The sequence below is a fragment of the Dermacentor andersoni genome, chromosome 9 (genome assembly GCF_023375885.2).
Source record: "Dermacentor andersoni chromosome 9, qqDerAnde1_hic_scaffold, whole genome shotgun sequence".
NCBI lineage: Eukaryota > Metazoa > Arthropoda > Arachnida > Ixodida > Ixodidae > Dermacentor > Dermacentor andersoni.
In genome coordinates this window covers 133,509,057-133,525,804 of record NC_092822.1, presented here as the reverse complement: position 1 = coordinate 133,525,804, position 16,748 = coordinate 133,509,057, and the positions used below count along the sequence as shown (strand labels likewise).

Sequence of the window (16,748 nt, the reverse complement as noted above, 5' to 3'; positions counted from 1 at the left end):
GTAAAAATACTGAAAGATATCTGCAGCGACTCCACAGCCAACGTAGTCCTCCATAAAGAAAGCATTGAAATCCTAATAAAGAAAGGCGTCAGGCAGGGAGATATGATCTCTCCAATGCTATTCACAGCGTGTTTACAGTAAGTATTCGGAGACCTGGATTCTGAAGAATTGGGGATAAGAGTTAATGGAGAATACCGTAGTAACTTGAGATTCACTGATGATATGGCCTTGCTTAGTAACTCAGGGGACCAATTGCAAGGCATGCTCACTGACCTGGAGAGGCAAAGCAGAAGGGTGGGTCTAAAAATTAATCTGCAGAAAACTAAAGTAATGTTTCACAGGCTCGGAAGAGTACAGCAGTTTACGATAGGTAGCGAGGCACTGGAAGTGGTAAGGGAATACATCTACTTAGGACATGTACTCACTGCGGATCCGGATCATGAGACTGAAATAATCAGAAGAATAAGAATGGGTTGGGGTGCGTTTAGCAGGCATTCTCATATCATCAACAGCAGGTTGCCATTATCTCTCAAGAGAAAAGTGTGCATAACAGCTGTGTCTTACCAGTACTCACGTACGGGGCAGAAACCTGGAGGCCTACGAAAAGCGTTCTACTTAAATTGAGGACGACGCAACGAGCTGTGGAAAGAAGAATGATGGGTGTAATGTTAAGGGATAAGAAAAGAGCAGATTGGGTGAGGGAACAAATGGCAGTTAATGACGTCTTAGTTGAAATCAAGAAAAAGAAATGGGCATGGGCCGGACATGTAATGAGGAGGGAAGATAACCGAAGGTCATTAAGGGTTACGGACTGGATTGCAAGGGAAGGGAAGCGTAGCAGGGGGCGGGAGAAGGTAAGGTGGGCGGATGAGATTAAGAAATTTGCAGGGACGACGTAGCCACAATTTGTGGATGACCGGGGTAGTTGGAGAAATATGGGAGAGGCCTTTGCCCTGCAGTGCAATTAACCAGGCTGATGATGATGATGCATGTATGTATGTATATTGTGTGTGTGTGTGTGTGTGTGTGTGTGTGTGTGTGTGTGTGTGTGTGTGTGTGTGTGTGTGTGTGTGTGTGTGTGTGTGTGTGTGTGTGTGTGTGTGTGCGCGCGTGATTTTTTTGCCGCCAACTTCGGTCACTGAGTTGTCCATGGTCAAATGGACATAGTGAGAACCCCCCATCGGACCAACTTGTGTGACCGCGTATGTGCTGCTCCTCAATAACTCGCCATGACGCCAGCCTGGGTGACTGTGTGCAAATCTTTAATGAACCTCTGTGACGCCAACTCTTGTCACCTGGAATATCCCACTGGGTATGTGCCAATCTTCAATAAAAGTCTGTCCTGCCAACTAGGGACAATAGGTATGTCTCATTGGATATGTCGTGCATTTCATAATAATAAATATCTAAAACATACGCTATAGTACCCACCAACAATAAGATAATAAATAATAGCAATAAAATCAGCAGTCATCTGTAAAAGTTGGTGCACCGCCAATTTTTTTGCTTAATTGAGCACAAATTAGAAGGCTTATCTAACATTTCAAGGTACATGCATCTTGTCCTGTTTTCTTCTTGTGTCTTCTTGTTCTCGTCAATGCATTGTGCTCAAGCTCTCTAAGTACAGCCCCCGATACGAAACGACCACGTGCATTATCCTAAAGGTGTAGTTCAATAAAAGTTTTCAGATTAGGGGACGCAATGGAGACTTGCGTACTCAGCAAAGAGAGACTGCGGGGCTGCGCCCGTGCGGAATCAAGTTTTCACTTAAGTCCTTGGGCCGGCCCGCTCGGCAAGAACATCGCTGCCCCAACGGGGCGTCGTTGCTCGACCAAGAGCGAGCATTGTTAGGAAGCAGACAGGCTGAGACATGCTTTCAGAAAACAACAGCTGTCGAACAAACCGGCGCTGTGCCATTCTACAATCTCGCCACATCGATCCTCCTTCCGGAAGTGAAGATGGCGAACAGTCTATCACTATGAATCTGGTGCAGGATGTAAGTCACCGCTATCTGGTCATAATGGATTTACGTCACGAATATGCCGTGCCAGACGAAACTTGTTCAAGATGGCGCTGACCAGACGCTAAAACGACTAGCCGTGTGGGTTGCTTCAGCTTGGCTTGTACCGCAACTTAGGTATGTATATACTGTTTGCTCGATGCCAAAAGACCGCTTAGGCGTTTAAATTAGCGATCCTTTATAAAGAAAAAAAATGGTTTGTAATTCTGTGGGTACCATTATAGTTTTGGATGTGCTAACGCCGCATGTGACTTCATGTTGACGGCGCTGCGAGCGCTTGCGACACTTTTTGTAAAATCTAACCTGGCACAAGGTGCTCAGCTCGTTTTCAGGCGCTTAGCTGCGGGACGAAGGGCCTTGGTGACGAGCTGCGTGACATGAAGTGCTTATTTCGAGCGCCATCTGTAGGCACACATGGAGTGACGTATTTGCGGTACCGCAGGCTCACCGGAACACGGCGGCGATGACTCGTGCTCGCGCACCACGTGCCGCTTCGGCGCCGAGTGCCACAGCGACCGGGGCCAGGCGTACTGCCGCTGTCGCCTCTCGTGCGCCGACCAGCTGTTCGCGCCTGTGTGCGGTTCGGACGGCTTCACCTACTCGTCTGAGTGTCGACTCCGCATGACCGCCTGCATCCGGCAGAAGAGGATCGTCGTCGCACACCAGGGCTCGTGCGGTAGGCTATTGCACCTAACTTGTAGGCACCGCTAACATTGACCTTGACCACCGCGACCTTGGTCAAACGATAATGGATCGTTGGATGCGCGAGTGTTTAGGTACGTTGACGACTAGTTAATTGTTACGAAGAAAAAGATGTGCATGCATTTTCATGACGCGGTCGAAGAAATTTTTGGAATGTTCATTAACTGAATGAGAGGACCTGAGTTCACGCCCAATTTGCCAATTAACAACCGCATTCAGTTTCTCGATATTAATATCTGTTTTTCTTTGGATTAGCATGTATGCTGGGCCTATCATCCCATATCTGAGAAAATATTCTTGCGCTAGCAAAGCGTGCACTCTAAATTGATTAAAAGGTACATACCAGCCACCTGCATTAAGGCAGCACTAAGTGAGTCGTGTGAGCATGAGTTTTAGCGAAGTTCTTCAAATGAGATGGCACCATAACGGAACCCACGATTTGCCAGTTCTGTCATCGCTTCAAATATTTGAAGCCATATATTGTAAAAAGAAAAGAAGAAGTTGGGAAGCAGCATACAAAGAAAATAATAAAGACAATTAACCAGCGCCCGTGGTGCCGCAGTTTAAAAATTTGTCGCACAGTCCAAAGAAAGTTTCCCTTTGACATATTGTTAATATAGTTTTCAGTGGCCTGTACAAGCTTCCCTCGATATGCAATCGTATGAAAACGCTCGAAAGGCCCCTGTGCAACACCAATCATAAATATAAATTCCCTGACTGCAGGCGCAAAGTTATCTATCAGATACCGAAGGGTTCTGGAAAAACGTATGTAAGACAAATGGGTCAGTGTTTCAATTAGAGAGCTTGTCAGTACAGCAGTAACGGAAAAAATGGCTATAGGAGTCATTTAGCAGGATATTACAACAAGCGTCCCTGCACTCCTATATTTGAAAAAAAGAGACATTCTTAGTGAAAGGAAGAAGGTAGAAGGTAAAAGGAAATGGTAGAGGCATATCACGTTAGAAAAGAGAGAGATAAATGTGTAGCCGCTCCCTCCCCTTGCCAAAAAAAAACAAACTAACGCGTGCCTATGCCGGGGGCGGTAGAAAAATGGCCGGTGAATTTCAAATAAATTTCCAGTTGGCAGTCAGCGCTTGTATGTGGTATTGATTTCTTCGTTTCCTTGTGTGATTGGCGCTGTTCCACCTCAGTTCTAGATGACCGAGAACTCATTTTTTTGGGCCGAGGCACTGACCAGTAAAGTCCCACCTAAACTGCGTCACTTATCACAGGTTACGGCCTCTTAGATAAAACTTCCCATAAGCGATTCGACCCTAAGTCCGCGCTTTAAAGCGCGCAGAACCTTGATCATGAGCGAGAACTATACTTACTTGAAATACGCTAATCGAATTACAGCGCTTTAAATACTTGTAAAACATTTTCCTATTTCTCAAGTACTTTTGCAACGCCTACCCAGTACAGTAACTGGAATAGATTTTACTTGGGCCTGCAGTAAAACTTACATTTTGTCCAATTTTTCAGCTTGGTTATGCAAGAAATTATTATTTTTGGTTGACTTATCTTTGTCAATAATCGCTCGAGTAGTCGTCATTCCACTGACGCGAAGATAATTTATCCTCAAATTCTGCTTTTCTAGAAGAATGCATTAAGAGAGCAAGTGTTCAATGCTTTTTGTTTAGAATTTGTTCCAGATAGGGAAGCCTGGGAAAGCTGTAAAATGCCTTTACGCTTGCGCTAATTTATGAAAGTACGCATTACATTTCATTTTATATATACATACTGTCAACCCTTAGGGGCTATGGCAGGAGTCATTGGCCACAGCTGCATAAACTACATGTGTGTATTTGCAATAAATGAAAAAAGAAGTGTCGTTACTCACACATCAAATGCGACATGCAGAAGCGAAGGAGTACAAGAAGAAAAAAACAGAAAAACAGTTAAACCACACTCAGCCTGATGACACTGTTCTGACAGAGGGTCAGGGTACTCAAGACGGTTAAGGGTTGCTAAAAATGCGCTGGTAGAATATGATGTGACATTTGATGCACGTAAAGAATTCGAACGTTGTTTGGTCCTAGGGGAGCAGGTATACTTGAAGCAGTCATATGGCCTTATGGGAGGGGCATGTTCGTGCTGTTTCGGTGCAGGGATAAACATCTATATGAACATCGCTAGCTTTGAGACTTCTCGTAGTTTATTTTTACTTTATTGTGGATGACTAAGAAGAAAAATTGCGCGCTCTTATATTCGGTTCGTTTTTCCAGCTCTGGGAGCTCAGGGTGTTTATGTAGTTCAGCCGAAGAGTAACAATTACGATATATATTACATGTAAACATGGAAGGAACACGCTGGACTTTCTCAAATTTTAAGTGGACGTTTTGGGTATATGAATTCCATACAGTCTTAGCGTATTTATCGATGGATTTTATCAAGGCAATATATTCTAAAAATTTTATTTCTGGTGATGTGCAATGCGAGTTTCGCTTTAGTCCCCACAATGCATTCTTACTATTTGAAGAAAGCTCTTCTGTATAAAGGTTCCAATGCAAGTTGAATGTAAGTACGAAGCCTGAGTAATTATGCTATTTTTTTGGTGCACAGTTATGGCCATTTGTACTGCAGAGAACCATCAGAATATTTTCCTTCCTTCAAATAGACACAAGTACTGATTTAGCTGCGTGTAACTACATTTGCCAATGATCGCATCCTTGCATTAATTTTTCCTTGGTGATTAAGTTCGGCTTCATTGTGATTGCATTAGGGGCTTTATGGCGCAAAGGCCAGTTCCGACAAAAGAGCGCTAATTCGGTGTTTCTATTTTTTGTATATTTGTGCCATCGTCTGCGAACATTCCTATTTGAGCTGTAATATCTCCAGCAAATCATCCATGCTGATGACGATAAAAGAGGGCCCCTCGAACGATGCCATGGGCAGTGGCGTAGCTAGGTCGTCTGGCACCCGAGGCCCATAGATCTTCTGTCACCCCCCCGGGTGTAGCCGGCGGAAAGAGGGGTGTCCTGAGACGTATATGACACCCCCCCCCTCCACAGGCCCCTTGCACCCGGGGCCCACGGCCCTCCCGCCCCCCTTATTGCTACGCCACTGGCCATGGGGTTCCCCAGAAAGTAAAGAAAAGAAAATAGATTGTTGGTTTTCTAGTTATACATGCGGCTCTCTTTGTGCATGATATGAACTTTGCCACCGTGTAAGAGTGGTGTTTTTGAAGATACCATTAATTCTGAATATTAGCTTAGTATCAGAACATAAAGTTTATAATGTAGTGATGGTACCAGACATACTGATTCATCGAAACAACGGAATGTAGTCGTGATTTGTGGGGCAATGTAGAGTTTACCAATAGGAAACGCAGAAACCTGAGCGTGAATAAATCAAATCCAGAGCAGAAGCAGCCGGACCAGTAAAAAATGTAAGGTGCCCTGAATTTTGGGACCATTATCCTGTGACCGATCCCCCAAGCAAGTGCCGCGTAGGTCGTTCCTTAGGCCATATGCCACGTGACAACATTAGAAGTCACCCGTAAAAACTGGTTATATCCGCCCGAAGAAATTAAACGTTGCAGACGGCGTGCTCATTGTAGCGCCTGAGGAGCAATAGGCAGTCGTGATGAAAATGAGCAATAGGTAGGAAGGCTTAAGATTATTACTAGAACTTCATGTTCAGGACGTAGTTTATCGCCATCCTTTTATTGCAGGAAAAGTTCTGTTGACACTAGTGTAATTAAACCACCGCCTCTTGAAGGCCAATATAAACGAAAACATGCAATACCTCTTAAGGGAACATGTTTTCTTCATTTGGCAAGGTGTTTATTTTAGATGTTTATTCGGATTGATTGAAGAGGTAGTGAAGACAAATCTGGTAAAGCTGTACAAATCGAACGACAATCCTATCACAATACTATCAAATAACCTATGGTGAAGGTAGTATCGCAGTTAAATAACCTTCGAAGGACATAATATTGACTAGGGTAGGGCGGATGTACTAGCCACTGAAAGTAATCTAGCCTCGCGTTTGCATCTCGACTCATTATTAATTCGAACCACTAATACCACCGCTGAACCGCAATGACGGCAGCCTTCCTTCCGTTTATGCCCGCTGTTTGAGCCGTCTATTCGCACGTACATAATCATCTCACCCCTTTCATTTACTTACAATGTGAACAAGGCCCCCGTATGGGAGCGGAAACATCTTCGTTTCCTTTTCTTTTAATGTTTTTGGTCGGCGTCCGTTTTACCCTTGACTATGAGCGATCCCGACCAGACGAGTTTTCGTCGAACTCTTGATTTCAACCGTCGCTAATGTGCTATCCTTGAGGATCTTACTAGGTGGAGATTTTCTGCTCATAGTCTGAAGGGACAAGGAAGCAACAAGTTGGCGAGTTTTTTGATGCTCATGTTGAAGAGATCTTGAAGCGCACCAGAACACAGAACTGCTTAGGGCAAGTGCGGCCCTGTCTGCTTTTCTCTCTCTGTTCCGATGCGCTTCAAGATTTGCTTACCATGGTGACCGAAAAGACCTAGTTTCCTAACTCGCGCATCAAGCTGAAAAACTGTAGAGGATTGCAAGTTCAGTGCGTCCAGTTTGCCTCGAAAACTTGCCCGAACACTCTCCGGGAGACTTGGATATGTAAAGGCTAAGGTTAGTGATATTGCTATCACCCTCACTGTGCCTTCTAGTGGTACACACCAATTCGTCCAAGCGGCGCACACACAAGCTAGCGTCAAAGAGGTTGATTCAAGAGCGGCACACACTCAGTATCGGCACATACGTGAGTGGCCCACATTTTATACTGCACTATCTTTGGGCGCACCCCACGAAAAAGGCCAGGTAGTCGCCAGATAGTCTTTACAGAAAACTGCGTTTGACTCCCCGAAAATATGTGGCTATAAAAAAATCTGCACAAAAAACAAACAAATTGCTTACTCGACTTCAGACATCCGTGAACGCTAGGGAACGTCAGCAGAAGCAAGCCAACAGATCAAAATCCCTAATTCAAGGGTATTATCGCTCACAGTCACCACCGTGCTGTTTGCAACGTCCGCACTGTACACCACGCGCACACGACCAAGCGTGCGTGCCAGAAAATTACATCAACGAAGGGCGTCACCGATCACAGGCACGCATGACGATTTTCAGCAAAGTGAACTCTAAAAGCGTAGTTGGCACACTTAGCGCAACCCTACACTGATCTGCCGCCAGAAATCCCGCAAGCGTCTCATGCTGAACTAACTGATAAAATATGACTGCTGCCAACGAAGAAAGAAACCCTGTACCCGGAGGAGCAGAGCGAATCCGGATTTCTACAATATGCTCGATGAAAAACAGGCGCGCATGTTAGCAAGCACCTAAGAGTGTGCTTTGCGCTGCGCACGCTTGAAACATTGCGTGAAGTCACCGGAGGAGCACGCCAAGCATACAGCGATCGCCCTCAAGTTTGCAGGAGATCAGTCTCGCGCGTGCCTTTCATATGTGGAAGTAAAACGGTTAGCGATGCCTCGCTTGCATGTACAGCACGTAAAGCATTGGCGTTTAGCGTGAGTTTAGGCGTGGACATTTTCAAAATATAGAGTATAATTTTCACGGTGGGATACAGAGTACGCGCAAAAGAACATGGACTTAGCAAGAAAATTGACTTACTTCTAATTATTCCCATCTCTGTGCCGTTTATCCGTCACCATCCACAATTAGCAATACGTCAAAATTGTCGCACTTCTCATTATACAGTGGATAGCAGTATGGCAGGCATCGCTAAGGTCAAAGTTGCAGTGGCCTCCATTTCTCGAAGTTCTTCGTTGTGGCGTTCTGGCGACTCGCCAGAACTGGCGTGGCTCTATCTGGCGACAGATAGAGCCACGCTGCTGGAGTCGCATCGACACACATTTTAGTGGGTGTGCCGTGCCTTCGAGGCTCGCATCTGATGTGGGCAGGTTGACTGGCATCGAATAACGGCTGAGCACATTACTGATTATGCACGGCTGCACAGCGTAATCAGCCACTTTTTTCTACATAGGCACATTTTACAGCGAAGTTCTATATGGATAGCCGATTCGTCCGTCCGTCCGTGCGTCGCCTGTACTCCGAACACTCCTGCCGGACAACCCCGTGCGCATGCGCAGAAAAAAAAAAGAAATCAAACCGCGGCGATCGCTCTGAATGTTGTAATCTTATCGCCGTGTTATTCCGCATGATCTTAATGGCCATTTAGAAAACGTGAGATGGCGGCGCTCGTTCGGTCCTATGCCGAAAAGCATAATAAAGGGCAATACCCACAAATCGTCGATTTTAACGTCAACCTAGCGCGCCCCGACGGCAAGGGGACTGTATCCTTCCTGTTCGGATCGTTTGGAATTGAGGGTTACACGGAGGTCAATGTGCCGGCCACGTGTCAGTGGTCGTGTATAAATTTCACCCTTGGCAAGGATTTATCTAGCATAGCAGTACAACACATCGCGGTGTGCCACAGCGACTACCAAGCTATATCACTGTGGTAACGAATAAGAAAAAATAAAGAAGATAAAAGCCATGAAGTAATGCGTATGTGTCTTTATTCAACCAGTATAGCGATCTTATGTCAATCCATATAAATAGATATAGTTGTCAATATAGTCATCCCAATACAGCTTCGCTGGCTATCCTTCTTCACAGAGTGGAAGGGTACTAAATGTCTTAAACAGAAGCTGTATTTGCGAACCCGCTGCGCCTCTCTTGCGGAGCGTGGCTGCCTGCTGCTGCTCGTGCGTTCTCGCCGAGTAGGTCAGACAGGCTGAGGGACGGCAGCGCCATTGAGGCGCCGCCATCCACTTCTACCACTGCATCCCCTACTTCGACCGCAGTAGTAAACGGTAGAGGGCGAAAGCCGGCCTGCACATGCGGGCCTCTGGTGTAGAGGGCGAGGGGGCCACAACGCGCTGGGCCGCGATGAGACGGGAGAGATAGCATCGGAGGAGATGGGCTCCCTTTGCAAATACGTTGCATCAACTGGCCATGGTGTGGACGGTCGCATCTGTGCTTCCAAGGGGAGGTCTGGTACACCGAACAATCTGCGCCGAAAGCCCGATTCCCAATTTCAACCCCTATAATGCTGGTTGCGTTCAAAGATGCACTGAAATCTTTGCCAACATGAATAAAGCGTTCGGTTTTACTTTGCACTCATATTGAATAAAAAATAAACGCTTGCTTTAGCACTCCTTATGCATTTACGGAAAGCTTCGCTGTATATAGACTGCAACAGCTGGAGTTCCTGTGTTTTTCTTTTGAAGCTCTCACATGAAATCTTACGAACGTTTTCAATCTATACAATTAGAGGTCAGTATAACGAACCTATATAACCGTGTTGTTAGACAGCGCCGTTACTTGCAGGGGCGCTAAACAAAGAACCAAACGCCACAAGCCCTTGTGGTGCTTTTCTACGCGCAACCGTAACTGGCCAGCTAGTGAATTCGGCGAATATGTGAAGCCGTGAAGGAGGAAGGCGCCTAGAGGTTGGAAGAGGTACGGAGGTGCGCGCCTTGCACGCGGCAGGGTAACGCCACCTAGAGTAAAGTGTAGTTAACGTTCAGTGAAGGGAGGATGGAGAAACTAGACGAAGCGTCGCCGAGGAGGAAGGTAGGGGGAGGCGCGCTGGGTTGACCTTATCTGGAATTTGCTACTCGTTGTGTGAATGCTATGTATGTACCTGGTTTGTGTCGCGATCAGGTGGCCGAGCCCCGAGCGAGAACCACGGAGCAGCAGCGCAAGAGCGGCAGGCCGACCACTATTCGACCGACCCCGAAGTCGTCGCCAAGCGCCGGGCACAAGCTAAACAAGTCCGGCAAAAGTCGCGGTTTCGCGTGCCCCCTGAGGAACGTGCTGGGCGGCTTGCGACAATGCAGGTGTATCACGCCACACACCGTAGCTTAGCAATTCCTCAACATCGTCAACTCGTTTGGAAGCCCAGTGGATGTAGTGCCTTGCGCGAACTCCGGAAGTGCAACACCGAACAGAAAGTCTTGATTGTGATGGCAAATTAGTGCACAGCTATACGAAGTAAGAATAGTATTTTAATTGGCCGTATAAACTTCCGAACGTTCGCTTACTAATAAATTAACAAGCACAGTCCCAGCACCTACAGGCATATAAGACACAACACACTCAACGACCGCGGACACAAGCTCTCGAAACGCTGCCCTGAGGAAGCGCGGTAGCAGCAGCGAGCGAAGCTCCATTGGTGCTGTCTACCGCTTCAACGCAAACGCAGATGCGAGAACACAGTGCCCATGCAGCTATGAGGCATTTGTGCCGTTGCTACACTTACACCATAGAGGAAGAACTTCAACAAGAGCGGACCCTCCCACAAAGCTTAAGGCCGAATTGACTGTAGCGCACAAAGCCGATAAGAAAAACACCTGAACGAGACATCCCGTTCGGTTTTGGGCGCGCGCGTTTTGAACACTTGCTGGTAGCCGTTACGCCGGCTGCGCTGATCGGCGTACCATTTTTCATTTATTCATTTATTTTTTGCTTCTGCTGCTCAACCGCATGCGGGCTTAGTGCGGTATCGTATATACAGTAGAAATGACTGCGAAATATCTTTACAAGACTCGATCGAATCTGTACCACGTGCAATTTCATAAAGTAGACGCAAGACGCATTCTAAATGAGCAAATGTTTATTTCGCTCTATATAAATGCTCGTGGCGGGCTTCTTGCACGTTCATTCAATATTCTGGCATCAGGTAAGCAGCAGTACTTCCGGTACGAAGCTCCTCCGGACGGCTTCTGCTCAAAAAAGTAAATTACAAGCTAGAGAAATTTTGTTATTTAGACCTCATAGGAATACTGCGTGTAAAGGCGAAACGGGCAATAGTCGTGAATGGGCAGCATTACAAAGAAAACAATTCGCTTTTACATACATGGTGTAGAAAATACTCGATTCATCCCGGACGATACCATAAAACATAAAGGCGCTGATGACTAACGACATCGAATGCTTTACTTAGGTCAACGAAGAGACCGTTTATTTCAGCCCTTCTACGTACCCCACCAGAAGCATGGGTCGTAAATCTGACCAAGGTCAATGTTGTAGAGCACCCTGATACAAACAATCCTGTTCATCTAGTAAAATGTTCTCGGCACTAGTAAGGAATACGATGCCGATTCAAACACATTTGACGCTGCGCAGAGGATACATATAGGCCGGTAGTTACTTCTAGCATACGACTTCTGTACGAGAGCTACCCCTGCTACCGTTCAAGTGCTAGGAAACGTACTAGAATTTAGGGAACTCTTGAAGATGCTGTAGAGTAGAGGGACAAGTAAGTTTTCGTACGCCTTAGCAGGGCGGGCTAGAAAACAACAGCGCCACAAGAAAGGGATGGACTGAGGTGCTTTTTACTCTTCCAAACAATCTCTTCATTGACTGATAGCGTACAGGAGGTATCAGACTGTGAACGGAGGTGATTTGAAGTAGAAGCATCTTTTGCGCCAAATAGAGAACAGTCATATCCTGCAAATGCATCAGCAGTGTTCGAGATATCGTCATTTCCGTCAACAAAATATACATAAAAAAGAGTGAGAGGGGACGTTGCCCAAGCAATAATTTGAACTACGTGTCATTCTGGCTTAAACATGTTCAGTGTTGTAGAAGCGATCATTGTTATATTAAAATTTGCAAATACAACCGCGCCTATATTTAAGTTTGCACTTATCGATGCTTGTTTTCCCCGCTTTTCTATGTGCATGGTCATTCAGTTTTATGGCCAGTTTCAGTTGTTTGGAAAAACAATCATGGAACTTTGAATTTTGTGAAGCAAAACAATGCTTCATTACCAAGTCGCCTGCCTCTCCAAGATTTTCTGCACCATGCACCCCTTCCGCGAAAACAGAATACCCTTTGTTTAAGGTATGCGATTAAAGGGATACGGACACAAAATCCGAACATTTTACGATAATACAGAAAATGAGTCCTCAGTGTGCGAGTACACAGAAAACAAGTAGTCACTTCGCTCATTTTTCTGCGGATGGCTTTATTTTTGGCGTTTTCGTGAGCGCGCGCAACGCCGCCCGGCCCAAGCGAGTTGGAAGGCGTGACGTCACGACACCCCCGTCGGATAGCCAGCCGGCCGGCCACGGTCATTCGAGGCGCGCCGCCGCCGCAATCGCGAGCCTGGATTCGGGTTCTGGTGCCTCTACCAGCGATGAGTACACGTCTGCAGACGAGGACCGTTCCAACTTAGCAAGAAATATAACTGCTTACGCTTACGAGCCTTCCGCGTCAAGCGGCAAAGAAGAGCAGGCGGCCTTGAACGTGCCGGTCAGGCAGTTCGGGCCAGCAAAATGGTAATTTCTTTTTCTAGTAAACTTGAAGTGCAGCAGCAGCAGTTCCTAAAATTATGTTACGTAGGATGCAAAATGCCTAATTTCGTTACCCGCGTTGAGGCAGAAAGGGAGCTATTACGGCTGAATCGTAGGTAGCGTACCTCGTCGCTTTGTGCTTACCTACGCTGTCGGCTTTCGATCGCTGCACACTTCGTTTTTACGCGACGAGGCATGGCATGTGTAGAATTTTCCAGCCGTTTCATAGCCGTGTGTTTACGGCTACTTTCACATTCACGCCATTAGAAGCCATTTACTGGTTGAACTCGTTGAGATGGGCGGCTGCGCTAGGGACCTGTCGACCAGATCACTTAGCTACATCGATTCTGTGGCCATAGACAAAGGAAAGTCTTTAGCTGTGACATTTAATAGGGAAATGCTGCGCGAACAACCAAGTCATGAAACCCGACGCATGATTATGCAGAGACCTATGAACATCCGTAATTTTTTGCTTGAGGTTGAAAAGCAACGTGTGAAACAGCAATGTAGGTAAATGTGCTGCGCATTTTAGATTCCTACACATGTATGCTGTTGTCTGGCGTTCATTCACTGGCTGTGTTTTGTATATTTGATCAATTAAAAGAGCGCTCGTATGCTGTCGTTCAATATTAGACGCAGCGAGAGTGCACACAACATGGCTATTTTGTTTTGTGATAAACACATGCATCCGCAGGGTAAATAATTTCTGTCACAAGCCGAGAATATCTGTTCTTGCACAGCCAATGAAAGGGTAATTTCCCTTCTTTCAACAGGCACTCCTGCGGTCACCGCTGCGGCTACATGCATACAGAAAGAGAGAGGGTCTGTTGCAAGAACAACAAAAGTTGGCGAACACAGCTAACAGTTACGAATACGTCACTAAGCACCCGCTCTTTGAATTGTATTGCCTCAACAGGAGCCTTTTGAGCGGCATGCCAAGGCTTTTGAGCACAGCCGGGCTAGCCAGGTCGCATAAGCATCGTTGACGAAGTGGTCCGCGCAAGTGAAGCTATTTTTTAGAAGTCTCCATACTGGGTGTGGTGGCTGACAGGCACGTATGCAAAGTTCACGCACTTTGTCTCTGGGAGACGTGCTCGACGGCGTGTCACGACCGATAATGCTGTTATAACAGCCGTGGGCGCAGTAATGTCTGGGCAGTTTCTTCCGCTACGAAGAATGCTTCAATACCGATCGACGACCGTGCGAACACGCGTGTAAGATGCACCACCTGCATGGAGCGCTGACGGGGATAATGTTTCAGACAGACCACGTGCGAGCATAGCCGACCGCGATAAACAAACGCTGCAAGGGACCGACACTCCGGAAAGACTGCACCGGCTGTGGCTGACCTTCGCCGGGCGCGCGCGTGCACGCGGGGGTGTCATGACGTCAAGTTTCAGCTTCTCCCGGCGGCCGCTTGGAGGCAAGGCGCAACAGAAAATCGCAAAAGAAAGGTGTTTCTCGTTCTTTTTTTCTAAGCAGCTTGTTGTATTCGTCATTTTTAACAGTTCAACTTTTGTTCTGATGCAGAAAACCACCCACCAAATTTTGTGTCCGTATCCCTTTAAGGGCTGCGGTTCGAGTCCCAGATGAATGTGCAGTGGTTTTTGAGTACCGTGTGAGATGTGCTATACCCCAACTATTTTTGCCACTGATTAATGCGATGTGCTCAATGTCCTCAAGAGAAAAGTGTATAATAGCTGTGTCTTACCAGTACTCACCTGCAAGGCAGAAACCTGGAGGCTTACGAAAAGGGTTCTTTAAATTGAGGACGACGCAACGTGCTATGGAAAGAAGAATCATGGGTGTAACGTTAAGGGATAAGAAAAGAGCAGATTGGGTGGGGGAACAAACGCGGGTAAATGATGTCTTAGTTGAAATCAAGAAAAAGAAATGGGCATGGGCAGGACATGTAATGAGGAGGGAAGATAACCGATGGTCTTTAAGGGTTACGGACTGGATTCCAAGGGAAGGGAAGCGTAGCAGGGGGCGGCGGAAAGTTAGGTGGGCGGATGAGATTAAGCAGTTTGCAGGCACAACGTGGCCACAATTAGTACATGACCGGGGTTGTTGGGGAAGTATGGGTGAGGCCTTTGCCCTGCAGTGGGCGTAACCAGGCTGATGATGATGATGAATGCAATGTGCAAGCAAATGCAACGTCGCAGCAGCGTGTCTGGCGGTCTCTTCTCGATCGTTTCATTATCAAGTTGTAATTCACACTTCGTTAGGTGCGCTTCTGCCAGCCGCATGCGCGCTGAACACGAAAGTCCTGCCGAAAGCCGCGGTGCCAGCGATCACAGCGCGGCTGCGCGGTGCGCGCGTCGAGCCCCGATCGATGCGTCCGCCATTGAGGGCGAGCGAGCGCCGGCGGTTGGCACCATGGCAGTGAAGCTGTGCTCGGTGTTCGTGCACCTCGTTCTCGCCTGCCTGAGCAGGGCGTGCTACAAATTTCCCGCAGACGTGGCCGACCCGTGTCTGGAGAAGAGGTGCGAGTGGGGCGCCGAGTGCCGCCCTACGTTGGACGGACGCGGGGCCGACTGCGTCTGCCCGGACAAATGTGTCTCGTACGGGGACGCCCGTGGTTCGAGACCCGTGTGTGGCTCGGACGGCCGCGATTACCCCAACAGTTGCGAGCTGCGCAGGGCTGCCTGCAACGCCATGCGGGACGTTCAGCACCGTTTCACGGGACCCTGCGGTAAGTGGTACACGCGCAGTTTCTGCGACTCCATGTGAAATAAGGATTGTGTGTTGTCGCATGGGCAGAGCTGTTTTAAAGACATATTCACCGTCGTCGTGTTTTGCATCGCCAAAGCAGCGTGCGTCAACAGTCGTTACGGTTCGATAATTTTAGGTTTTGTGCATAGCTGCACGTGAACGACATAGCAGCCTGTGCCTTGCTGTTCTACCTTGCGTCATCTTCTGTTACCGATGTCTTACATGCGGTGACTTCGTGGTAGCACTGCGAATGCCGACTCCATTGTAATGCGAATGACATTGTTAGCCTACTTCCGACAATTTGGTTTGCTGCTGCTGACTGCTATCTAGACCCTAAACTTCGCTTTCGCTTGCGATACAGACTAACAAACAAACAACAAGAAACACCGTCGTGCAAAAAAAAAGAAACAGAAAACTACATCGTCGATGGTTGTTTTTAAATTTTGTTTTTCCTCAACACACCAGCCTGACGAATTATCTAATTATCATGGACACACCTGTTCTTTGTGTTTTTTTATTGCTAAACCATGGAAGCACGCTAGGAGCTCCTACATAACACCTTTGGGAGCTTCAGTTGTGCAAGTCAGCGCTTTGATGTGCTTGGCTCATGAGTAGCCTGGCATGTCTCCAATTTAGGGATCTTATACCGGAAAAAGAAGCCAATGTGGTTGCGTCATAGATCATTCTAAGTCAGACATACAGTACCACAATTTTACAGTTCCGCTCGGACAAAAGCTCCTTGTAGCTTGGAGGCCGATTTTATTGAAAGTCTCTTTGTGGCGTCCGCGAAACCTAAGCAGTGGAAATCTCCGAATGACTACAACGAAATATAGAAAGAGGCGTCTCAAGAAATGCGTCGTGCCACTACATTGCTTGAATGCTAGTTGCATTAAAGCCGACAGTCATCATGCGATTGGGCTCTGTAGGAATTTTGTTCACCTCCTGCCTTTCATTACTTTGCACTTATAGAGCAGATGTTACCATGCTCTGCATCATATGAC

At 47.0% G+C, this 16,748-nt stretch overlaps 1 protein-coding gene across 2 annotated transcripts in view; it reads left to right on the top strand.

Annotated features, from left to right (window-relative positions):
* Nucleotides 1-16,748, top strand: part of LOC126529753 (agrin-like) — a 481,149-nt gene that overhangs the window by 271,078 nt on the left and 193,323 nt on the right. For both annotated transcript variants that reach the window (XM_055069999.1, XM_055069998.1), the window contains exons 3-4: nucleotides 2,463-2,696; nucleotides 15,491-15,727. In XM_055069999.1, coding sequence (XP_054925974.1) covers nucleotides 2,463-2,696; nucleotides 15,491-15,727 — 471 coding nt within the window. The remainder of the gene's footprint in view (nucleotides 1-2,462; nucleotides 2,697-15,490; nucleotides 15,728-16,748) is intronic.